We start from the raw sequence: 26,811 nt of genomic DNA on the forward strand, positions 1-26,811 counted from the left end.
CCCCTCCTAAATTGACTCTAGACTATGATGGACATAGGACCTGGGTAAGTATTAGATTGTTAGCCTTTCTTAGTTAAGTTACAATATACTGTTGTACAGCGCTGCGGAAGATTATGACGCTATATACATGCAAAAAAATAATAATAAATAGCTGTAACACTTTAAAATGTTTAAAAAGATTTGGGGGAGCTCAGACATAGTATTTACCAGGGCTGTGGAGTCGGTACAAAAATCCACCGACTCCGACTCCTCAGTTTAGGATTACACCGACTCCTCTAATTTGCATATTACAATCTTGTTGATTGAAAGTATGTAACATGAAATTCGTCTCTTAACTGCCAACGCTTAGGAATTTTAAAAGACAACTGAAGTGAGAAGGATATGTAGACTGCCATATTTATTCCCTTTAGACTAAAACTAGTCCTTGTTAATACTTGTAAAAAGTACAGACCAGAACATCTATCAGGCCCTAGGCAATGTAACTGTGGGTACATGTAAGAATGATGTGCAGGTACTCTGCAGGGGAATGAGGAGATTCTTCCTCTATTACACATTCTTCATGCACAATCTGAACATGGATCAGGCCCTCACAATCTGAACATGGATCAGGCCCTAGGCAATGTGACTGTGGGTACACGTAAGAGTGATGTGCAGGTACTCTGCAGGAGAATGAGGCGATTCTTCCTCTTATCTGAACCAGGTTTATGGGTGATAGACAATACTTCTATGTTCAATGTGCACAACATTCTCAGTGGATTACCTGCAGCTCTGTGGGAAGTGCATTATATATAGTATATATATTATATATAGTAGTATAGTACTACTGTGTAACAAAGTAAACCTGAGACAGATGAAATTAAAGTTTTATACATACCTGAGGCTTCCTCCCGCCCCCTTCAGGCTAATCAGTCCTTCGCTGTCCTCCTCCGCCACCTGGATCTTCTGCTATGAGTCCAGATACTTGAGCCAGTCGGGCATAGTGCGCATGCACACACTCCGCTGCCGGGAGCGTACTACACCTGCGCAGCACTATTGCGCAAGTGCAGAATGTTTCTGGCGGTGGGAGTGGCACATGGCTGCATACATTTGCATAAATCAGCATCAACGCAGAATTATTTCCATCTCATTGACCATCTCTATTAGTGACTGGCTACACATCAGGCTTTATTCTTACAGCATAGATTTTATTTAGTATATATAAGAGATTCCTGTGTACACATCATATCTACAGTCACAGTCCACATATGTATATCTGACTTTAAAGAACTTACAAGGCCAAAAACAAAAAACAAGTGAAGTACCTGCATCATGTTTAAATGCACGGAGAACGCCATCCGCGCCCAAAGTGCAGTTCAGCCGGGTCCCCGCAGTGCAATCGCCCCCTGTGCTGCTCCCAACCTCACAGCCCAGGTCGGGCTCTTCTGCCTCTCCTGATATATGGGCGCCGGAGCTGGCTGCGGCTGCGCAGTACGCATAGCGCAGGAGACAGCCTGTAGCGTGGATCGAGGGGGGAGGCCCTAGAGCTGCGCAGCCGCACTCGCATCTATGCGGACTGCGCAGCCGCGGGCACAGCTCCGGCGGCCATATTAGGAGAAGCAGGAGAGCCCGTGCGGTGCGGTCAAGAGCGGAACGGGTGGGTGCAGGTCCACTACGTGGACCAACGGAACTGCACGGGGGGGCGCGGATGGCGTCCTCCGTGCATTTAAACATGATGCAGGTACTTCACTTTTTTTTGTTTTTGGCCTCTTAAGTCCTTTAAAAAAAAGGGGCACTGCTTTACTGGAGCAGCACAAGTAACACATTTTGATTGGTTTATTTCCTTTCTGTGGACTAAGCACAGCGATTACTGTATATATAAATTATTTATGATGACTATTATCTGAGAAATAGAACATTTTATCAAATTTTCAATAACAGTTTAATTTCATTAGGAATCGGAGTCGGTGCATTTTTTCCCTGACTCAGACTCCAGGCACCCAAAATTTGTTCCATAGCCATACGTTTTAATGGTATAAATATTATGTATGGGCAGCACAAGTGGCTGCTAAAGATGGTCAATGAGAAGCAAATAATTCCAAATCAATGCATGTCATGTACATTTATGTCACGGTTTCATCTAGCTCATACCTATGCAACTCTCCCACTCAATTTGCAGTACAGAAAATTGATTGAAAGCAAGATTGCTAAAGCCTACTTTCAATTTGATGGGAGACTAAATCATGTCACTGAACTAATAATTTTATCATGTATGGCTAGTTTCAAGACAGACCCACAGCCAAGGATTGAACTTTGAACATATTAGCAGGCAGCAGTGATAATTACTTTTTAGCTTCAACGCAGTTTTTTTTCCTGTTTACTGAGGCTAGGTTCACAGTGCAGCTTAACGCAAAAGGTGTACTGCAATAGTAAGTCTATGAAATCTTCACTGTGAATGCGGTGTATTGGGGTCCAACGCACTACAGTAGCCCAATGTACTGCATACCATGCATTACTGCATTACGCACGCATTAACCATTTAGTGAAATTTAGGCAGTATATCTGCACCCTGCAGGAGGACTGTTCCCATTCCGGGGGTGTAGATATACACTTCCCACCGTGATAACCAGTGTGAGCTCCAGCGTGCGCGGTTATCATCGCCGCCCATTAGTATAAAGATTAGTGAATGGGAACACAGTTCCCATTCACCGATCTAAGTGCTTGTGATCAATTAGATGCCATGGTCATTGACAAACAGAAAGTAAAAACATACACACATTACTTCCTGTTAGCGTACTAACAGTAAGCACAGGAAGATAAAGTGAGGGAAAATCTAGTGGCCAAATAGTAAAAATAAATCTTACATGCACCCTAAATACATTAAATTTAATACAATTTTATCACTACCCCATAAATGAACCCCTTACCTCCCCTCTCATAGTTACCAAAATAAAACACTTGTATAAAAAAAGTGACATTTAATGTTTTTTAATATGTATGTCATGAGGGTATATTACTGTTATTTTTTTTTTGTAAATATGGACTTTCTAATTAGTTACAGACGGAAAATGGAAAAAACACACCATTTCCAATAAAATATTGTTGACATACATTGTACTAGGGACATATTTTAAACATTGTAATTACCGGGATCATTTTGTTGTGATACGTAGTGATAAAGTTATTGGTGAATGAAAGGGAGGAGTGCTGAAATGTGAAAATGGCTCTGGTCCATAAGGGGAAAAACCCCTCAGTGGTGAACTGGTTAACAGAGGCAGTGAAGCATACTTTTCATCGACTGTATGCTGTCATCCCACCTAAATCTCACATAACGTGCAGTGCGACTACTTTTTTTCCATTGCTTTCTGGTTACACAGCAAACACAATACCATCCAAGATGTATGTTGGAGGATTCACATCAGTAGGGACTGCAGGCAGACTCATTCATTCTCAACTTCTCTGAAATCTTTCAACTTTAAAAGCTGGCTTCTTTCATGTTTAACAAACATTAAAAAGGGCAAATATTTAAGAAAGATGTCTTTGATTTAACACTGAAAAATGCTTCAATTAAATTGGTAGTTATTAATTAGGTATGAATCCAAACTCGTTTTGGAAAAAAAAAAAAAACGAATTTCCTAGCTGGCAAACAAAATAATGTTGGATATAGAAAAAAAATCATAATGTAAAGGTTAGATCCACTTTAAGTCTTGATTCTAAACTCATTAAAGTGATACAAATAATCAAGGATTTACAGCTTGAAGGAACAATCCATATCCTACCTGCGCTTCCAGTACTGCCATTAACAGCTTCTCTCTCCTCATCCTCCTCCTCTTCAGGGAGGGAAGAGTCTGTGCGTTGCATTTTACTGACAGATGTAGTTCTCTTCCTTGTGACCTCTGTATCAAAATCGGCATCAAATAGGGCTCCATCGACTGGATCAGGCTGGAAGGGACTTGGCTCAGCTGGAGGTTTAGGCGTGCCATAAAAATTGCCTGTTAGAAAAATACAGTATTTAGTGTTGTCCACCAAAGCAACTTGAAATGATGTGGCATGTACACAAAAGTAGAAAATTATAGCTAAGGACTTTATACTTATTTCTGGGCAGAGAACACACACACACACGTACGTTTGTAATCCAAAAGCAAGAGAGTTAAATACCTATTCACTATGTTTGCTGCCTATCTCATCTGAATTTCCTAAGCAAGCGACTCATGCTACCAGGTCACATTGATAGCCACTGAAAAAGCCATGATGTACAGCAAGGGGTGAGGAAATGCAAAGGATTTTAGTTTTTGACTAGAATTATGCATTAACTACTTGCCGACCGCTCCACGCCAATTGGCGTGAATGCGGTGGCAGCCCCAGGACTACACCACGCCGAATGAATGGCTTTCAATGGGGCTAGCAGGAGATTGCGTGCGCCGATGCACGCGCATCTCCGCTTCAAATGCTCCGCTCTGCCTTCAGTCTCCTAGCAGCGATCGCCATTCCGAGACGGTTAGACGGTGAAACCACCGTCTAATATACCTTTACAGCGCTGCGATCTAAGGCTGTCCCCTCTGTAGTCTAGGAAGTGATCGGCTGCCATAAGCTCAAGCCTATGACAGCCGATCACGCTGATTGGCAGGTGGGGGAAGGGAGAGGGGAATATAAAATAAATAAAAAAAATAGTTAAATTTATTTAAAGAATAATGTAATATTTATAAATAAAAAAAAAACATATTGGGAGAGCGATCAGACCCCACCTACAGAGAGCTCTATTGGTGGGGAGAAAAGGGAGGGGGAATGACTTGTGTGCTAAGTTGTGCGGCCCTGCAGCTAGGCCTTAAAGCTGCAGTGGCCCAATTAGTAAAAAAAAATCGCCTGGTCCTTACCCCCCCCCCCGTTTAACACTACGGCCCTCAAGTGGGTAAATATCATTAAAGTGATAAAATTCTATAAAATAAAATGCAGAAAATAAATCTTTATCTAACACCTGGCATGACTTGAAAGCTTAATATCAAAGTTATAACTAAAACTGACCAAAAGAAAAAACAAAAAAATAACTGAAATAACTTCTCAATATACAAAAAAAAAAGTACAGTATATTCTGGCGTATAAGACTACTTTTTAACCCTTGAAAATCATCTGAAAAGTCAGGGGTCATCTTATACACTGGGTGTCATTGATGCTGGGTGATACGCCCTACCCTGTTACCGCCTCTCAGATCTTGCTGCTGAGGACTGTAGTGAAGCAGTGCAGACGCACATGTGCGAGATCTGAGAGGCAGAGAAGGAGGTAAATAGGATACAAAGGTGGACCAGAAGGATGAAAGAGGCATGTTTTATGGCCACAGTGCGATCTATTTTTCTAGACAGGTAGACAAGGAGAGTCGACTAATCCACTTCGGTAGAGGGAGAGTTGACTAATCCGACCAGTCAATCACCTGTATACTGTTATATACTGGGTACCACATACAGTACAGCATCAGTATCTGTTCATACATAGCACCAATTTTTGTGTGCAGTGGAAGAGGGGTAGTCTTCTATGGCGAATATATTCCATACTCTATAATTTAACTGGAAAAGTTGGGGGGTCGTCTTATACGCCCAGTCATCTTAAACGCCGGAATATACAGTATTATGGTTTGCAGATAAAGTTTGTACTTTATACATGTTACATGATTCAGCAACAGGCTGTACTGATTTGGCAAAGAATCTAGGAAATCCTCCTCTTGTATGGTTGTAAGTTTTTTATCAGAAGGTAAAATACAAGGCCTAATGGAATACTACAAATAAAGGACTTTTCACCTGCTAGCTTTTCTAACTGATTTTTTATCAAACCTTAAAAAGAGGTGGTAAAGACCATTAATATTTTTCACTTAGCTTGTACATAAGATATATGGGCAGCTCCAAACTCTCTAGAAATGGCGCTGGCTGATTAACCTTCTATTAATCATTATGGAGGTAGCTATGCCAGCAAGCGGAGTCAATCCCCTGGGGCTCTGTGACACAGATATGGAATGCAAAACCCTAAAGGCGGCACATTTATATTAGCATTTTTCTTTTATATCCTTCCAGAAATCTATGGAGGGTTGAGTGATATGATCCTGCAAGATGCTCTAGGTGAACTGCTTATTAAAGTTCCTCTTCAGTAATCTACCAAATGAATTCTCTACAAATCCAATAACTTACAGTGGTTCCAGCAATGTAGGATTAGAGGCAGGATTCCAACAAAACATCTTCTAATTTACTAGCAGTCAGTGGAGTTACAATAAATATTCTATAATATTTATCTGCTTCACACCACTGCAAAAACTTGCTTAATCTCACTGGAATTGTGCCATAAAAAAAGAAACACACAAATTGATGCAAAGTTTACATTTCTCTCCACACATCCCAGCTGAATGGGAAGATTAAGCAGCTTTGCTAGTGGAGACTAAAGCCTAGCCCTGCATGTGTTCTGTACAGGTAGGCAGAGAAGATCGCATCGCTATCTAGAACATGATATAAAGCATTCTTGAGCTTGACCATAAACGCTACAAGTAAACCGCTGATTTATTTTTCTACAACGATGTATGAGTGTAAAGCCTATTAAATTGTAAAACTGCTCAGTTATATTGCATAATTATGTGTAGCTTTCCATGGCACGCTATAAATACTGGCTGTTCCCAAGTAACCTATTACTGTAGTATGCACAATGTATTAATATGTGTTTACCAGGAAAAGATTATGTTGGCAAACAAAGGTGACAGGAAAGATAAGGCTTTTCCATTCCATTCACTAATGTCATACGGGTGCCTAGACACAGCAACAAATCAGATCATTTCTGGCTGCAAGCTGTCCATAAGGACGTTACAGAAAATCCATGGCAAAAAAAATACGCATATTCTTTAATTTGATAACAGTAGTGTGTAAATGTAAACAACTCGCCCTGATTTCCTTTGTTCACATCACCTGCTTCTGGGCTCTAAATAATTTTAATATGATACAAAAGACAACCTGAGTATGCAGACTACACAATTTGTGAATTAGTTTGTTCAAATAAGAAAAAATTCACCAATATAAATCATCCGTGTAAAAAAATAAGTGCCCCCTCAGTCACTCAATTAACAAGTGGTCCAAATTTAAATGACCACTAGTAAAATTAGACTACAGACATGTGAGCAAGATTGTTGTCAAGCCAATAGTCATAAAGTGGTTTGGAATATTGAATTTACTAAGACGCACTATATTTTCCAGAAAAAAAATCATTGAAATTTAACTTATTTTAGTTGACTGATTGGCGCATTCTATAATTTTTTTCCCCCTTCCAAACAATCTGTCCCTCCCCAACATAGGCACTATGAAGGCTTGGGAGACTTATGATTACGTGTAGGTCATCAGAAAATATCAGAAAGTCTTCAACCTCACACAAGTTCTCTGGAGGAGGAAGGACGTGTGACCCCTGCTGGAAGAGGAAGCCGCCTGGAATGGGCACAGCCTGGACCATCGCCCCTGGAGGACTAAAGAAAGACTGAACCACAAAGAAATGCAGCTTTCTTCCTGTACTGCATAGTGATGTGTCCATAAAGGACGCAAATCCTTATGGGAGGTGGAGAAACAAAACATAGTTGGGGGGGTCAGGGGATGGGGCAGAAGTGAAGTCACATAAAGGCTTTGATCACCTTCCTAAAAATGGAGGCACACCCATACAATCTAATTCAAAGCTTACAAAATAAATCGCACATCCCGAAAAGAGAGTTGGGGGGGGGGGGGGGGGGCATGGCTCAGCTAACATTTGCCTGTTTAATTATCCCCCAACATAACAATGAATACAGTCAGACATGGTGATGGCTTTGTGAAGGTATGGAGATGCTTTACTGCTTCAGACCCTACACAACATGTCATAACTGAGGGCATTTCTTTATCACAATCGGTTCTCTACCACAATGTCCAATCCTCATTCTGATCTGACGCTCAAGCACAACTGTATTATGCAGCAAGACAATGATCTGAAAACTCGAGCATAGCTCTACTTCACAATGCCCTAAAAACATAATTTGTTTGCCCTTTGAGAGGTCGCGGCATTTTCATTAATCAACGTTAAACTCACAGGTCCTAAATTACTGGCTTAAGACCCCCTTTTAAAAATAAATAGAACAGCACAATTTAAAACCCTGTAATCACAGTTTTAAAAATGTCACTGTTAAAGTTTTACAATGCTTTAACCTTTCCTCTTAATTATTTGAAAGAAGCATGTTTTCATTTATTCATTCACCTGGAACACAACATGGATTGACAACGGAAGAAAATGTCCTTTATCTGAATGACTAAATGAAACTTGATAATCCACTTGTGTACAGCAGCACTTGACCCCTCTCTGTCAGCGATCAGCCTGGTGGATTGCTTTGGCCAACAGCATTGTTCCCCCCACTCACCCGGCCCGATTGACACCATACCTGTGCCACTATCGCCCCTCTGCCTTCCCCACCTGCATAGCAACAGAATAAGTTGCTAGCCTGCAGTGTTTGGCTCACAGTGATCGCAGGGTCAGGAGTTAACAAAACTGGAACGTAGACAGCTCAGTAAAGCATCAATGGAACAGCGATAGGGGCAGGAGTACGTGGTGAGACACTGAGACAATCATCTGAAACAGTTCATTCAAAACAACATTCACCCCAACTATTTATATAGCTTTCCTGAACAACCACCAGAGAAATATGAATAACCGTCTGATTTATTAAACTGCCTTTTTACCTCCTCTCTTCAGAGAGAGTGTACTTTCTGTATTCACATTTTCCTGCCTCTTGAGAAAGGAAATGCAGCAGTACTCATGTACTGCTAATGAGTCTTGCGTAAAAATTATATTGTCTAAAAACCAAAGGCTATAACAGGCGTAAGTTGTTAAGCCCCATCTACAACATACAATTTTTCGTGCAATTCGATTAAATTATTCGATTCAATCCGACATGTCTGATCGGGGTTCGATTAGATTCGATAGTGTGGTCAAATGTCATTGCAAAACGATGGCAAATCGATCACACTACTGATCGAATCGAATAAAAAATTGTATGGCTTTAGAAGGGGTAGGTACAAAACACTTTGATTAAAAAGTTATATAGGCGCTGAGCAGTTATCAGTGATTACAAGTTCCTCTGTGGCCCTACAGATTTAAACTGCCCTGGCCACTTTCTGCGGCAAAGATGCAATGTGCCTTCATAAAAATAAAACCTACTTTTTTGCATTAAGAGTTGACAATTTACATTTTTTTTCTGCCAATTTATAAATAAGCCTGTATATTTCAGATTCAGGTTATGAAAGAAATGTATTGAAAATAAGCTTTCAAGCTCTGAATATTTAGGGGGGAAAAAGTCTAAGTGTATTTGTCTGGGGGGTGATGTTAATGATGTTATATCAGTGGTGCTGCAGTTCCAGCCCTTAAAGAGAAACTCCGACCAAGAATTGAACTTTATCCCAATCAGTAGCTGATAGCCCCTTTTACACAGAAATCTATTCCTTTTCACAAACAGACCATCAGGGGGCGCTGTATGACTGATATTGTGGTGAAACCCCTCCCACAAGAAACTGAGGACCGTGGTACTCCTGGAAGTTTTCTGTCTGTGAACCTTGTTGCATTGTGGGAAATAGCGGTTTACAGCTGTATCCAACTGCCAAATAAGCATGCAGCAGCTGCATCACCTGCCAACAGTAAAAATGTCACCATGTAATTAATGTCAGAATGTAAATGAGGGATTTAAAATTTTTTACAATGGGCAAACACTGGCTAAATCATTTATACATAATTATTGTAAAAATTAAGCATTTTTTTATTACATTATTTTCACTGGAGTTCCTCTTTAAGCAAAATTATGTGCGTTCTCCACAGCGACTGGTAAGGACACACAAAAAATTATTTAATTTAGGAGAATTGGAGAACCACAAGACTTCAGAAGCTTGAAAGCCTCAAAAGATGAGCACTATTGTCATATCCCAATCTAAAGATACTGAATCATATAAGTACTGTACTTAAAAATATTGAAGAAAAAAAAGACGGCATTTTCTCTCAGGGACATGCACATTTCTGAGTAATTCATAAATAGAATAAGAATGTCTGGATGTCAATCAAAACATAACCAGTATGACAAGCATCATACAAGGTTAGGGGCTTGATTCAATAACAAGTGTGGCGGTAAAAAAAATAAAATTGCATGTTTCAGGAGTATGGATTGCACATAGCTTAATCCAGGTCAACTGTGGGTAATTGAAAATGATATATATATATATATATATATATATATATATATATATATATATATATATATATATATATATATATATATACATATATACACACACCACTTTTGCGCTAGCTCATTAGTTCTGCGCATTACAATGCATTACAAGGCATTTCCCAACTGAGATAAAATAAATACCTCAATATTCATCTTCACTTTTTTATTTATTACTGATAAAGTAACACTGAAACCCTGCAAAAATACATATACTGTATCTCTAGCCACTAAGCCTTATTATTATTGTTCCTTGTAAGGGATGTTTGCCTGAGGGCTGTTTTTCATTGGCAGTGTTTTGCATTCCGATTCCTTGTGGATCGCAAAGCGCTAGTTCCTGCTAAACTACTGGGAATCACACAGGAACATAGAGCAATGGTTACGTGGGTCTTGCTGCATTTCTTTGCGTGTTTGCGTCGAAAAGAATTGTGGTAGGACATGTCTGATTGCACCGTAATACGTATGTACATTTGGAAAATCTGATTTTTAGGGAAAACTGCTCAAAGTCTTTACAAGTACATAAATACATACATTATGCAGGATTTTAATCTAAACCTTCAAATAATGTAGTAACTTTTAAATGACATCTTGCCAGCTGCCCATCCTCAGCCCAGTAAGTATTTGTACTGTGTTGTAGTCTTAAGTGTTTTTTTTTGTTTTTGTTTTTTAAAAAGGGTCTTCCAAATGCATCAGTCCAAATTTTATTAATTTAATGAGAAACTGCTGGTTAATTTCTGAATAAGGATATCCTCCAAAAATCATACACATTTGGCATGTTTTTGTTATAAAAGGCAGGCTACACATCAAGTGAACAGTTTTATGTGTATTTATGTTAATTTACTTTGTACAGTGCCATGGAATATATTGGCGCTTTGTAAATCTATTATATTAATAATAATAATAATAATGTGCTACATGCCTGCAACTGAATGTAGCTTTTTTGTGTCCACAAGCAAGTTCCGTACACGATTATAAATGCTGGTGAAGTGTGCAATTCAATCAGGCCCCACAAACATCAAATCTAACAAATCTGATAAAAACTATGCCTCACTAGATTGATGTTTGGTTGAACATAAACCAGGAAGGCAGTAGTTTTCCTGACAGATCATGGCGGGGTGCAGTGGACCTGCGGGCAGAAACGTGCTAGATGGCTGCATAGCCTCTTACTACATCAAAAAGCATAAAGGTAGCCATTGCAGTGCTCCAGTCAATACTGGATCATATTTCTGCTGAAAATCAGTTTAAATATCCAGTAGTGAAAACAGGAAGTTCAGGTAAACAATCAAAATCAGGGATACCAGCATCTATGTGATCTACTGCAAATCTTTCAGCGTATGGTCAGCATTAAAAAAGGGTTAATATGAGGATTCTATTGATAATTGTTGAGACACGGAATCTTTAATAAGAGTGTTTGCTGAACACTGTTGTAACCATACGCTTAAACATGCTATCCAGTATTCTTTATTTCCATGCACATCATTTGGGATTTTGCTCCTGAGGCGATGATGTTGGGTTTATAGCAACTTGTAATGGCACAGCGTTTCAGATTATCAAAAAGCTGCAAGGAAATCCCTCAAAGACCCAATAAGCACAGTATAAGAATGGTAAAATAATGGTACTGCTATGCTAAAGAAGATGTAAGAGACCTTTCTGCAGCATTGATTCGCACTGCCTTACCTACTCAGTGATGTTTCATTCCCGCTATCACACTGTGAATGCAACACGAGTCACTACTGTGACTACCCAGCAGAACCCTCCTTACTGGGAAAGTCTAATACATGGTAATAAAAACGTGGAGATCCACTCCCTAATTAAAACTATAACTGCATGTTTAAAGAGGAACTCCAGTGAAAATAATGTCATAAAAAAGTGCTTCATTTTTACAATAATTATGTATAAATGATTTAGTCAGTGTTTGCCCATTGTAAAATCTTTTAAATCGAATTTACATTCTAACATTTATCACATGGTGACATTTTTACTGTAGGCAGGTGATGTAGCTGCTGCTTGCTGGTTTGGCAGTTGGAAACAGCTGTAAACAGCTATTTCCCACAATGCAACGAGGTTCACAGACAGGAAACTGCTAAGAGTAAGTACTCTTTGTGGAAAGGCTTTCACCACAATATCAGTCATACAGCGCCCCCTGATGGTCTGTTTGTGAAAAGCAATAGATTTCTCATGTAAAAGGGGGTATCAGCTACTGATTGGGATAAAGTTCAATTCTTGGTCGGAGTTTCTCTTTAAACCTTCAGGCCCTGTACACAGTGGTCAGTTGTCAGCTCATTGCTCATACAATTCTATGGGCCTGTTCACAGTACTGCGTCGTAACTGATCGCATTATTTTAAGTCCCTGCAAGCAGGCTTTTTATTAAAGTATATATTCAGTCTCCATTGCAGTTAACACTCATAATGAATGCGTTTTGCAACTGCGAACCTAGTCTGAAAAGCAAGAGATATTTATAAAATTAATGTTCAGACAATTTTTTTTTCTAGCCCTGCGTAATCACTGAGCAGAGCTTGTTTGCAAATATATATCAACAGCCTTGATTATCAGACGTCAAATACGTTATTTTGAGGGGCCCAATTATAAATTGACACTTCACCTCATTTCTCTACTATGAGCCATGGTCATTGAGATACTAAGAATTCGGGCTGGCACAAATATTGCAAGCAATTGTTTGCAGCTTGGTATTAGCCCAGCCAAAATGGACAGGAAGTTAATTTGACCAGCCCACTTCCAAGCTGCATACAATTTACATTAAATTTGTATGCAAGCCAAAGTTATTTGTGTCACAGTGATCATCTCTACTTATCGACATCTCATTGACCATATCTATTTATAGCTATTTGCAAAAACAAAACATTATCTTGTTTATCAAAATCCGATGTCTACTTGCAATGGCATCAGTGAGTGGAGCAGCACTGTGCATTCTCCAAGATGTTAGCTCCCATTGGCTGTTTAATGTCATATGATATTGTAACTATGACTAAGCTGACCAGAGAGAGAAAAGCATAGTTCCCACTGCAAAACGCAATCAATAATCGCTTAGCGATTTTCAAAGCAATTTTTGAAAGAATGTGCATTTTTGTGCATTATTAAGGCTAAACAGCACTGAAACAAAATGCATGCAGCCATTAAAAAAAAATCAAAACGCTGCTATGAGAGCACCCTCATAGGGTGACACTGCACTAGCATTGTGCAATCACACCCAGTGTGAACAAACCCTATGGGAGAATTTCTCAATCAACAAATGGATGAGTGTTGGGCTGGCATTTCCAGATGTTTTTAATGCATTTTAATTGACAACCCACGTTAAAGAGTAACTGTCAGGCTGCAGAAGCTAATTTAAACCTCTATTCTCCTGTGTTAAACAGTTTAGAAGGAAGCTCAAAAGCCATTAGTGAAGATAAACATTTCAGTTACCTTTGATGTGTGCTTATCTTAAAGTCTGTTATAGACCCATAAAGACGCAAGCCGCAGCTAAACTGCAAAGCATTCTGGGGCCCTCCCCTCGGCTGCTAATGAGACGGTACAGGAGCTTCTATTCAGTCCAGCGCGAAACACTGATAAATCTCGGGGCAGAGTTTCACTGCAGGAGTCAGCTATTGTTCCTAGCCACATGGCTCATTAATATTCACTGCACACCGTGTTGTTCAAGAACGAGCTTATCTGTGATCAGAAGCAGGCAGGACATGACGACACATTTGGCTTCACAAACATGGAGCCTGCCATGAGCTGTCAGGAGCATCTATCTCTGCATATACTATATACAAATTCTGTGAAATCCAAACGTGGACAGTGAAATGCATATGTAATGTAAGTACAGCCAATCTTTAGCTACTGATATATGTGTTTATTTTCTCTGAGACCCTATACCTAACAGCTCCTCTTTAATCAATAGACCTATTCACATTTAAAGAGGCACTGTCGCGAAAATTTTAAAATTTAAAACACATACAAATAAAAAATACATTTCTTCCTGAGTGAAATGAGCCATAAATTACTTTTCTCCTATGTTGTTGACAATTAAAGTAAGTAGTAGAAATCTGTCATTACCGACAGGTTTTGGGTTGTCCATCTCTCCATAGGGGATTCTCAGCATGGCCTTTATTCTTTATAAAGACACTCTCTGAAAAAAATGTATACAAAGATGCTGGCCAGCCTCCCTGCTCGCTGTACACTTTTTTTGTCAGTTGGACGGAGCAACTGCCATTCACTAAATGCATTTTGAAAATAAAGAAATCCCTGTGAACCCACATGAGGAGATGGGCTAGTCCAAAACCTATTGGTTCTGTCAGATATCTACTACTTACTGTAAGTGACAGCAACATAGGAGAATATTTATGGCTCATTTTACTCTGGAAGAAACGTACTTCGTAATTGTATAATTTTACATATATTTTACATTTTAAGATTTTCGTGTGTTTCAGTGGTCCTTTAAATGTTAACGCAAGCGGGACAAAAACTGCCGACATGCACCACGAGTGGTTTTATAGAACAGCTGAGAGAAATTGTGGATCTTTTTGCTAGTAAAAAGCATGCATGGTGGGTGGAAAACATATTGTGGCACAACTTTTGCACACTTCAGATGTTCGCCCAACCTTAGGCAAACATTGATAATTAATGCAAATACACTATCTGCATTAAAAAATAAGAAACTTAAAGTTTACCTGAATTGACCTGTGAAATTAGATAAGCATGTGTATTTGTAGTACCACGTCTACTGTTCTATCTTTTTGCATTACAAGAGTAAGGCCCCTTTTACACTTCCCGCATCACTTACCTCTGCCGCAGCTTGCCAGTGGCCATTAAAATCAATAAGCCATGGCTCACTGCCTGCGAGGTGATGGAAGTGTTCCGGGATGCCTAAGAAGTAGCCCAGAACCTGCAGTGTATTACCCTGTGACTCCCAGGAGGGCACCGGAAGTCGCATGTTAATTTTTTTTCCTTTGGCCCCACCTCAGCTTTAAAATGCAGTGCCACTTTTTGGCTGCAGTCCAATTATTCCAAACCACACCTCTACCACAGCGCATAAAGGTTCATACACACGTTGAACTTTTCCGCAACTTTTCCGCAACAACCTGACAACATGACAACATGACTGACCGCACAACCGAATGCTTTCTGCTTTCACAGCTGCATTTTACACACACCAACCAAATGAACGACCAACTCATTTGCATATTTGTGCACGTAAGCGAATAACTGCATGTTATGGCCACATTGAAAAAAGTACAAATCGTTCAATGACTTGTACACATGTGGCCAACTACACAATTTCAAACCCAACAGTCATGTGAGTTGAATTGCCAGTGGGATCGGGCAAGCCGCCTGTTATCAGACACTTATCAAGTCATTTGTCACACATTCACATGCCTATCGTCCAACAGACCAAGTTTGGACGCTAATTGGGCAGAAAAGTGGTGTACAAGCCTTAAGTGAAAAAGGACCCTAAAAGGACAAAACTAACAGTGCATTTATCTATGCAAATGAGGCAATTAATTAGCAAATGAGGCAGTCAAATGCAGGAAACTCCTCTGGGTGCACACAGACTCCTAATAAGGACCTGGTGGCATCAAATGGCAATTTATGCTGAGGGTACACGGCTCGACTCTGAGCCATTTAGATGGCTCGATAGATCATTTCTGACATGTCCGATCTCCCGCCTGATCGTTTCCGCACTCGATTCTGCATGAAGCACAATAAGAAAAGATAAGAAAAATTAGCGGAAGATAAGAGAATAGTCTTCAGAATCGAGCACGGAAAACGATCGGGCGTGGAATCGAGCGGCAAAATCGAGCTGTGTATGCCCAGCATAAATCTCTCTTTGTGGGAGAAAATGAACCAGATTATATCGCACACTGCCATGGTGGCCATTTACATGTCTCCTTACAACTGCAGATCTTATACTGAATTTAATGCTAGGTACACACAATGCAATTTTCTGGCAGATTTACCTGTCAGATCGATTATTTCCAACATGTCCGATCTGAATTTCGAACAATTTTCATAGAAGTGAACAGAAATCAATGGGAAAAAGCGATTGCAATTCAGATCAGACATGTTGGAAATAATCGATCTGGCAGGTGAATCTGCCAGAAAATTGTATCGTGCATACGTAGCATAAGACTGTGAGACTGTAGCAGCATGCTCTTTCCTTTCCTACTCAAAATACAATTCATTATCTCATAATCTTATTTTCAATCAGGTTTGCTTTAACAAAGGTTTCAACAAAAAGCTTCCTATTACTTTTCCTTAAAACTAGTTCATCCTATCACCCTATTATGTTTACATGAGGGACAGTGTGACACCTTTGGTATGTCATATTGAATATGTCATATAGAATACATCACATTTTGATTACATAATCCTAAAATTCCCTCAGTTTCCTAACACAACTAGACAGGGGTACAATTAGCAAGGTCGTGCTAGAGGATCCTTCCTGGAGCACATGAACCCCCTACCACTTTGAGTGGCCATCCATCTCAGATTAAGGTTGACGGGAATTGTAAAATGTACAGTTTCCCAGACCTGCAGTCCCCAAAATTGTAGGAGTATTAACACCTCCAAGCCTAGGTTGAATCTTCAAAGCACAGGGGCACATTTCCTGTCACACAACATCTTTATAATTTATCATCCATATTTTTCATATGTTATGGGATTTCTAGCTTTTTGAAAAATACTAGAGGACCATCTTTTCAGAAGTCCTTATGGCTATTCTGACACACGTTCCAGGAGATCCTCGCCCAAATGGGTCTTTGCCGTCCTGAGAGGTACAGGTTCTCAGGCATATCTTGTGGTTTTGTGATATGTCATATCTGTGGATTCGTAAAATTCTACTAAATTTGAATATGCATACCATTTCATAAAATGAGCTATGAGTACGAAGAGACAGGCAAAACAGGAATTGTGCCAAAATCTCTCTCTGTGAAGGGTGAACTGCCTCCTGTTCCAATTACACAAGGCTGGACTTGCATGTCATCACCACTCCCAGCTAAAGAGGGGGTTAAAACACAGTGACCAACTCAGGTCCTGGTCCTTTGTTTTATCATCTGTTGTCATCTGTTGTCATATACCATCATCAACAGGCCATCAGGACACTGGCCAAACACCATCTTGGATTTCTCCAGGCAAAGACTTTTGATTGCAGCATGGACTTTGAAATCCTTCAGCTCAAAAACAGTATTTAGAACTTATCAGACATTCTACCTCATTTCTCATCTCTTCCTTATTTGTATCCAATCAATCTGTTCAATCTGCCAGATACATTTATCTGTCGGTTAATGTATATTTTTTGTGTATAGTTTATAATAAACTAACAATTGAATCATTCCAGTTTTGCCCTTGTATCTGGTTATTTTGATTTATGCCAAGATCTCCATGTCCTCAGAAAGAGACACCCTACCGCACTGTCTTATAAAATTGTTGATTTGGCTAGTTAGTTTGCAATTAACAGTTTTCCTTTTAGGAAGCTAGTTCTGAGGTCTCAGACTCATTTTAAATACAGAGTGGTAGCAGCATATTACCACCGATCTCTAGCACAAAATTGTTAATTTTATTTTACTGATTGTACGTACAATCAAGATTGTATCATGCATGAGCACACCAACTATTCTTAAACATTTATTGTGCTCACAGTGGATTTACCTCCAGAAGTCTCTAATTGATGAGACCTGTATGGCAACTGTAACATAATATGACGGAATTAGTAGGCGAATTGTCACAGACAGGACTGGAGAAAAAAAAGGAATGCAGAAATTAGGGGCAGTAAGAGATACTGTCCCTTTAAAAAAATAGAGCAGTGGAAAGATGAGTAAAATAATTAATGAAGTACAGTAAAAACATTACTTCTTATGGAATGTTATAAACATTAAAGATGTTTACATTGGAAAAAGGAAATGACTACAAGGCAAAGAAATTTACATAACGAAATATATAAAACATCAATATAACAAACTCTTGGGAATGCTAATTAAGCCAAGGCAAAGATAGATTTACTTATTTACAGTACAGACAGCACAATAAAGGTCCAATAGGTTAACATAGGCAACACATGGATGCCCATTTCTGGGAGTATTTTAGAGGCAGACTACTGTAATTTTCTTGAAACATTTACCTGACAATTGCTGGCCATTAAAAAAAAGCATTTTTATAGCAGTTGCACTGGTTACTATACATTAACCCCCCTCCCAACCGCCTAATGCGATCGGTGGTAGGAGGATGGCAGCTACAGGACCGCCTAACGCCGATTGGCGTCAGGTCCTGTAGGCGGAGATTGAGTTACTTAAAGGAATACTGGAGGGGGGTCGGGGGAAAATGAGTTGAACATACCTGGGGCTTCTAATGGTCCCCCACAGACATCCTGTGGCCGTGCAGCCACTCACCGATGCTCTGGCCCCGCCTCCGGTTCACTTCTGGAATTTCAGACTTTAAAGTCTGAAAACCACTGCCCCTACGTTGCCGTGTCCTCGCTCCCGATGATGTCACCAGGAGTGTACTTGCGCAGGCCCAGTATGGTCTGTGCCTGTGCAGTACACTCCTAGTGCCGTTAGCGGGAACGAGGACACGGCAACGCAGGCACAGTGGTTTTCAGACTTCTGCTGAATGGAGCTTCTGACTTTGAGAAAAAGTCGCCCTGTGTAATACAATGTAACTATGGAAAGATGGATATCATTTTAAAGCTCTCTTTCTCCTCTTTCTGACGACCCCTAAATCGTCACCCTACGCCTAGTTTGCTCTATTTTCGCGATCGAAATCGCGGCCGCGGCAGTTTCAATTGCGAAAATAGTGAAAACTAAAAGGCGTAGGGTGGCGGTGTATATATCATTGGAAAGAGGAGAAAGAGAGCTTTAAAATGATATGCATCTTTCCATAGTTTTTGCACTGCTCGGAGTCCCTTTAAATGTAAACTGTCAACTCCTTGTATATGACACGTATTGATGGTTTATATTCTTATGTTTAACGCTGTTAAAACAAATAAGCAATGCTGTTATCAGTGCACTGGTAAAGATTTCTCATGGAAAAGGGGGTATCATCTACTGATGAAGATGAAGTTTGATCCTGGGTTAAAGTTCCTCTTTAACCACTTCACCCCAAAGACGTTTTTACCCTAACGGACAAGAGCGATTTTCACCTTTCAGTGCTCATCCCTTTCATCTGCCAATAGCTTAATCACTACTAATCACAACAAAATGATCTATAACTTGTTTTTTTTGCACCACCAATTGGGCTTTTTGGGGTTGATATTTGTTTTCAGTAATTACTTTATTTTCTATGCATTTTAAAGGGAAAAACAAGGAAAAAATGAAAAAAATACATTATTTCTCCTATTTCATATCCTATAGTCTTAATATGAACACTGCTACTGTGCATAAAACCCACACATTTTATCTGCCTATTTGTTCTGGTTATCACAAGATTTTAATTATGTCCCTAGTACAAAGTATGGTGACAATATAGTATTTGTAAATAAAGGTGTCTTTTTTTTGGGTGGTTTTTCCCCCCCTATTTTCACGTGCACGTGCGGGAGAATGCATGTGCGTGTGCGGAAGTGTGCACGTGCACAGCAGCAGGCAGCACTGTCTGACTTATAAAAACGTCCTGGAGCCATTAAGAGGCTCTAGCAGGACGTTTTTATAAGTCAGGTTGTCATAAAGTGGTTAAGCCAAACCCTTTTAAGATTATTTTAAAGATGCTTAAACTAGCTTTCCTAAACTATTATGATGTTCTAAAATGCTTGGTAAGAGTAGGAAGCTAATGTTACAGACAATCACCAGACACTCATCCAATAAAAAGCTGAGGATTAAATGTCAGACAGAAGAGTCAAACCAAGAGTCAAACAAATTATTTATACTAATGGACAAAAAGTAAGGATAAAAAAAATGGCACCATGCAAAAAGAAAACACAGAGACATGGTGCAGTATGTCACAGTACCAGAAGTATACCAGAAGTATATAAAATATGCGGATGGATTATACTCACAAAGGTGGGTTGCAGAAGGGCAACAGACGATTAGAAGCAGGTGGAAATGTATAACCCCGACTCCACTCGGGTGGACCAGACGGAGCTGGTAATGGTCGCACTCTTGATAAAAAACAAACCTCAAATGACCTAAACTGGTCAAAGAGGGATGAAAGGAGGGTGAAGGCACATGATAAAGGGGAAAGAGGTGCCCAGAGAAGATAAAATGCATTAAAACAAATAAAAAGTGTGGTGGCTTACCTCAATAAAGACAAATTCATGTATTAATAGAATTTAATTGCACAGGCAAAGCGTTTCATGGGTGCATACCCACTTCCTCAGGCCAAATAGCAGTGCTTAATAGATCTTCTAGCCACAAATAAGGCACCTTATTTGTGGCTACAAGCACTATTAGGCACTGCTATTTGGCCTGAGGAAGTGGGAATGCACCCACGAAACGTGTTGCCTGTGCAATAAAATTCTAATACGTGAATTTGTCTTCATTGAGGTAAGCCAACTCGCTTTTTTTTATTTTATTTGTTTTAAACACATTTTATCTATTCTGGGCGCCTCTTTCCTCTTTATCCTATTTCTACTAATGTTAAATCAGTGCTTTCCCAGCAATACAATGGCAGATAATTTTTTTTTTTTTTACCTGTGTGAAGCAAGTCTCAGTAGAAACAAGATGATTAAGCGGGGGTGAGTTAAAAAAAGAAGTGTGAGGAAAGCAGTAGATTGGTCCTTCTCAAATATAGAAGGGGCAGAGCTCTGAAATTGGTAATAATGTTAGACACAAGTGAGCTGTGTTATCTGACACTAGAAAAACCACACTGTAGTTTGTGTTTCCTATTAAGAGTCTTCTGCTACCAACAGTATGAGGTTTATATACAGGAGTTGCTAGCTCTGTTAACTGATGTTTGATCCCATTTCTTGTGTTGAGGCAGGCGTTGTAGCCACTTGGTTATATAAAAGTCTCCCATGATGGAGTGTTTTTAGGGCCGTGGAGTCACTACAAAAATCATCTGACTCTAACTCTGACTTTTCAGTTCATGAAACCAGCAACTCCAGGTACCCAAAATTGCTCTGACTCCACAGTCCTGGTTTTCAGAGCTTATTTTTAAGTCATGGAATCTGATCTACGTTGTTTTTCTAACCATCTATACATGTGAATCAGGCTGGCCGGTACTTAAGCATGTATGTAGATCAAAGGAGACATCTGTGAAGTTTGAAGTCCCAAATTGCAAAAAGAACCCAAAAACAACAAAAAACTGGAACAGTTCATTAGAGTTCCCACTATATGTGAATAGAGATGGCCCGAACGGTTCGCCGGCGAACTTCGATGGTTCGTGATCGCAGAGAACTGCAAACTCTACCGGAAGTTCGATTCGCCCCCATAGAGCACTATTGGGTCAACTTTGACCTTCTACATCACAGTCAGCAGGCACATTGTAGCCAATCTGGCTACACTCCCTTCTGGAGCCACTCCCCCCCCCCCTTATAAAAGGCAGGCAGCGTCAGGTTTTGGACTCACTCGTGTGCCTGCATTAATTAGAGAAGGGAAAGCTGCTGCAGACTCTCATAGGGAAAGCTTAGTTAGGCTCTTATAGGCTTCTTATCTTGCTCCTTGCTGATTCTTATTGCTAAGAAAGAACCCCTTAACAGCTCTTTTAAGAGCTAATCTTGTTCTTGTGATCTATTTTTTTTTGTGTGTGTGTCCCACTGACACTTGTGTTGCATAGACAGCCTTGGTAATTCCTACTGTGTGTGCCACTGCCAGGCCCAGCCCAGCACATTCAGTGACTACCTGTGTGTGTGACAGGTGCACATTGTAATACCCATTATTGCATATACCTACCTGCTGTTGTTCACTTCAGTGCACCCACCTACCTACGTGAGCTAAACGCAGGCAGTGTCACTGTGCCTGTCCGGTACCTGTCTGTGTGTGACTGACAGGTGCACATTGTAATGCGTACGAGAGAGAACGGCGCCGGAGACTTGGGCGCAGGACACAGCCAGTATATGGCTGATCCTGCTGCCGCACAAGTCCGGGCCGTGTTAATTACTATTCCCCTTCCAGGCCGACATGGATAGTGGGGGAATGAAATAATTCGGCTTCCAGCAATCGCTGGAATCCGAATTATTGTTTTAAAAGCAACTTCAGGTCCGTCTTCTGACGGCGCTGAAGTTACTCCCTGTGCCTGCGATAGCCGTAGTTCCTATTACGGCCTATGGTGGCGCCGGCTGCGCCCAAGTCTCCTGCGCTGTTGCGCCCAAGTCTCCAGCGCTGGATTTACCGTGTTCGCATTGTAATACCCATCACTGCATATACCTATCTGCTGCTGTTTACTTCAGTGCACTCACCTACCTACATGAGCTGAGCGCACGCAGTGTCACTGTGCCTGTCCAGTACCTGTCTGTGTGTGACAGGTGCACATTGTAATACCCATCACTGCATATACCTACCTGTTGTTCACAGTGCACCCACCTACCTACGTGAGTGCACGCAGTGTGATATACCACTCCGTGCATACCTGTTAACTGCACCTGTGCGACTGCGCACCAGTCCAGCACGGCCGTCACTACACAAACAGCTGTTTGCAGTCACTGCATACCTTTCACTGCATCCTTGAATGCACATTGTATTATACCTGGTAGTCAGTGTATACCTTTCACTTGAATGGATGGCAGACTTGCCCTCCATAACAGATTCTCATTAAAGGTAGTACAGTCTATCAGTGTCATATACAGCAGGGCCTCGAAAGTCCTCCTGTATTGTTATTTTTGGTCACTACCTCGGGAGGTGCATGCCATGCCTGCTGCATTCCTTGGATGTGTGGTGGTGGTAGCCGTTTCTTAGGCTCCCACTCCGGACCGGAATCGAACCAGGATTCCCCGGCCATTACCCGTGGTCACCATGGTACTGAGAAAGTACCATAGAAAGTTTCACACAGTTGAATGAATGGCAGACTTGCCCTCCATAACACATTCTTGGCAAACGCTTTTGATTTGGTTTGTCTTGCGCTGGGTCAAGGGTCCATCTGACCACAGATGCCTGGTCTGCAAAGCACGGTCAGGGCAGGTACATCACTTATACAGAAAATGGGTCCTTACTTGGATGTGCGGTGGTGGTAGCAAGTTCTAAGGCTCCCACTCTGGACCGGAATCGAACCCTGATTCCCCAGCCATTACCCGTGGTCACCCACAATGTCAGACTTGCCCTCCACAAAAGATTCTAATTGCCAAAGGCCATCCTGCTCCTCCTCGATCTCTCCGCAGCATTTGACACTGTTGACCACCCCCTCCTCCTCCAATCACTACAGTCCATGGGCATCCATGGTCTTGCCTTGACCTGGATCTCCTCCTACCTATCCAATCGCTCCTTCACAACTTCCTTGAATGGCTCCTCCTCAACCGCTGCCCCCCTCGGAGTTGGGTTCCCCCAGGGCTCTGTTCTGGGCCCCCTTCTTTTCTCCATATACACTTCCTCAATTGGCAAGCTTATCTCCTCCCTGGGCTTCAAATATCACCTCTATGCCGATGACACGCAGATTTACCTCCATACCCCCGATCTCTCATCCACCACCATAAACAAGGTCTCCACGTGTCTCTCAGCAATTTCTTTCTGGATGTCTGCTAGGTTCCTGAAGCTTAACCTAGACAAAACTGAGCTCCTGATCTTTCAGCCCATGCTGCTGCACCCCTCCCAGATTTCCACCTGACAATCGATAACAGTTACCTTGGACTCTGAACTCTCCTACATCCCACACATCAAAAACATCACCAGAGCCTGCAATTTCCACCTCCGTAAGATCTGCCCCTTCTTAACTCCGGACACGACCAAACTGCTCATCCATGCCCTCATCATCTCCCGCCTTGACTACTGTAACTCCCTCCTTTCTGGCCTCCCCTTGAAACGCACTGCTCCCCTGCAATCAGTGATGAACGCAGCTGCAAGACTCATCCATTCTTCGCACCGCTCCGCACCCACATCTCCTCTTTGTGAATCCCTGCACTGGCTCCGTTTCAGAATAACTTTCAAGATTCTATGCCTGGCGTATAAATCTGTGCACAAAACCTGCCCTACCTACATCTCGGAGCTTGTTCACAGGTATACACCAGGTCGCCCCCTCCGATCCTCCAACGACCTTCGCCTCACCACCCCACGCATTTCACACTCCCATGCCCGTCTGCAGGATTTCTCAAGAGCTGCCCCCACCCTCTGGAACGCCCATCAGACTTGCTACCTCTTTCAACTCATTCAAGCAAGCCCTCAAAACCCACCTCTTTATGATGGCCTACCCACCTCCTACCACACAGTAACTCTCTACTGAATATTTAACAGCCCCACCTAGTGTTTCCACCCCACCCTTTAGATTGTAAGCCTCTGGCAGGGTCCTCCATTCCCTAGTGTAATCTACAGGATCATGTACTCCTGTCCTATGACAGCCTGTACTTGTATTACTGGGCCTACCTAACCAGCCCATATTGCATGATCATGTATTTTGTACAATTTGCATGTATAACTTTGTTCTATGTTGTATAACCTTGTTATGTCTGTCATCCTTGTATCGTATATATTTATTGTCCAGCGCTGCGTAAAATGTTGGCGCTTTATAAATTCAATAAATAATAATAATTGCAGGTACTGAACAGCAAGCAGAACAAGTATTTAAAAAAAAATAGATGTAGGCTTTAACAACGGTAGAGAAAGAACCATAGAAAGTTGATAAGGCAGTCAGACATTACCTGATATCACTAAATGAGGAAGAGCAATCTCGCCATGGTGCGCACTAGTCCAGCACGGCCGACACTACACAAACAGCTGTTTGTGGTGCGTTACACAGTGAGTTTGGTGTGTCAGTGTGAAGCAGTACTCTAATTACACTCCCTGATTGATGTATACACAGGCAAGATGTTTTAAAGCACTTTGGGCCTGCAATTTAGCATTCAATGTGATTTCTGCCCTTAAAACGTTGCTTTGCGTCAAATCAAGATTTTTCCCCGGGACTTTTGGTGTGTATCCCACTCTGCCATGCCACCCTCCAGGTGCTAGACCCCTTGAAACATCTTTTCCATCACTTTTGTGGCCAGCATAAGTGTTTCTAGTTTTCAAAGTTCGCCTGCCCATTGAAGTCTATTGCGGTTCGCGAAAGTTTGCGCAAATCGAACGTTTGCCGAAGGTTCACGAACCTAAACTCTGAGGTTCGGGCCATCTCTATATGTGAATAGGATTAAGAGCTACAACCCACTAGAGCGATTTTTGAGCGTATAGGGAGCGATTCAAAACACACAAGCGATTTCCCTAAAAGGAAACGCTAGCTATTTCCCTAAACGCTCAGCTAATGTTAATGGATGGGCCAAACTCCACTGGAGCAATTGCGATTAGCAAAAACGCTAGCGCAGGACATGCAGCATTTTTTGAGCGTTAGCGTTTCTGCAATGTAAAACATAAATGCTGGCGTAATCGCTTATGAATCGCTATACAGAACGATTTGCTAGCGTTTTTAAATTACTGCACACTGTAAAAAAAATAAAATTAATTGAAAGGACCAATCAGAATTAAAAGCGTTAATTGCAACACAATCGCTGGCAAAAAGCTTACACTTTATAAAATCGCTACCAAAATCGCCAGAAAACGCTCATGAAATCGCTTACAAAACGCTCATTAAAACCACTAGCGATTGCAATAGCAATTTGTGGTTTGTAAGTGGGTTCCACGCTTATGTCAGGGCTACACTTCAGCAGTCTTGATTTGTTTGGTTTGAACGGTTTATCACGCACTGAATAGTATGTTTTTGGAACCTCTAAAAAAAAAAAAGAGTAACAAATTGAAAATTATGGTACTGTTCTATTTATAAAAATACAATGATGCACATGACTACTGCAAAATGAATTATCTTTTTACTGTAATAATGCCATAAGAAATTTAGATCTCAGCAGTAAATGCCAGCCTTTGCTTACTTTAATGTTGCATAAAATTCCATTGGTCAGCCAGGTCACAAGAATGTACAATAATTACCTTGTCATTTATCCCATCACTACCTTAATTAGTCACTCTTAATATAGGGACATTACCTTATGCACCTCACTTAAAGAAAACCTGAACTGAGAATTAAAAGTCAAAATAAGCATACACAAGTCATACTTACCTTCCATGTAGTCTACTCCTCAGTGTCTTTCTCCTGTCCCACGTCCTGTTTGTTCACTGTGATCAAGGGAATTTTCCGTCCTCCATTTTGAAAATGGCCATTACCCACAACAGCTTTCTGGTCAGCACACAGTTAAACTGTAACATCGCCCACTTGAGCCATAGGAAAACATTGACATTACATGGTACATCAGTTTTCCTCTCAGCTATAACTGACAGCAACTGATATTTTACTGACAGCAACTGATATATTTCAGATCTGACAAAATATTGTCAGAACTGGAAGGGATTATTGTCAGAAGAAAATGGTGAGCTTCTGAGAGGAACTGATGGCAAGGTAACTATGTAATGTTCATTTGAAGTTACCTCATGTGTTCATTTTAAATATTTTTACTCAGTACAGGTTCTCTTTAAGGGTCTTGTGAGCGATAGCACTGGTTAAATGTACTTAAAGCTCTGTACAAAAAGTATTAGCT

General features: G+C 40.9%; 1 protein-coding gene across 5 annotated transcripts in view; it reads right to left on the minus strand.

Annotated features, from left to right (window-relative positions):
• MAGI3 (membrane associated guanylate kinase, WW and PDZ domain containing 3) overlaps window positions 1-26,811 on the minus strand; it is a 506,679-nt gene that overhangs the window by 183,558 nt on the left and 296,310 nt on the right. For all 5 annotated transcript variants that reach the window (XM_068269718.1, XM_068269717.1, XM_068269716.1 and 2 more), the window contains one exon: window positions 3,756-3,968. In XM_068269718.1, coding sequence (XP_068125819.1) covers window positions 3,756-3,968 — 213 coding nt within the window. The remainder of the gene's footprint in view (window positions 1-3,755; window positions 3,969-26,811) is intronic.

This window comes from Hyperolius riggenbachi, chromosome 2, assembly GCF_040937935.1.
Source record: "Hyperolius riggenbachi isolate aHypRig1 chromosome 2, aHypRig1.pri, whole genome shotgun sequence".
Taxonomy (NCBI): Eukaryota; Metazoa; Chordata; class Amphibia; order Anura; family Hyperoliidae; genus Hyperolius; species Hyperolius riggenbachi.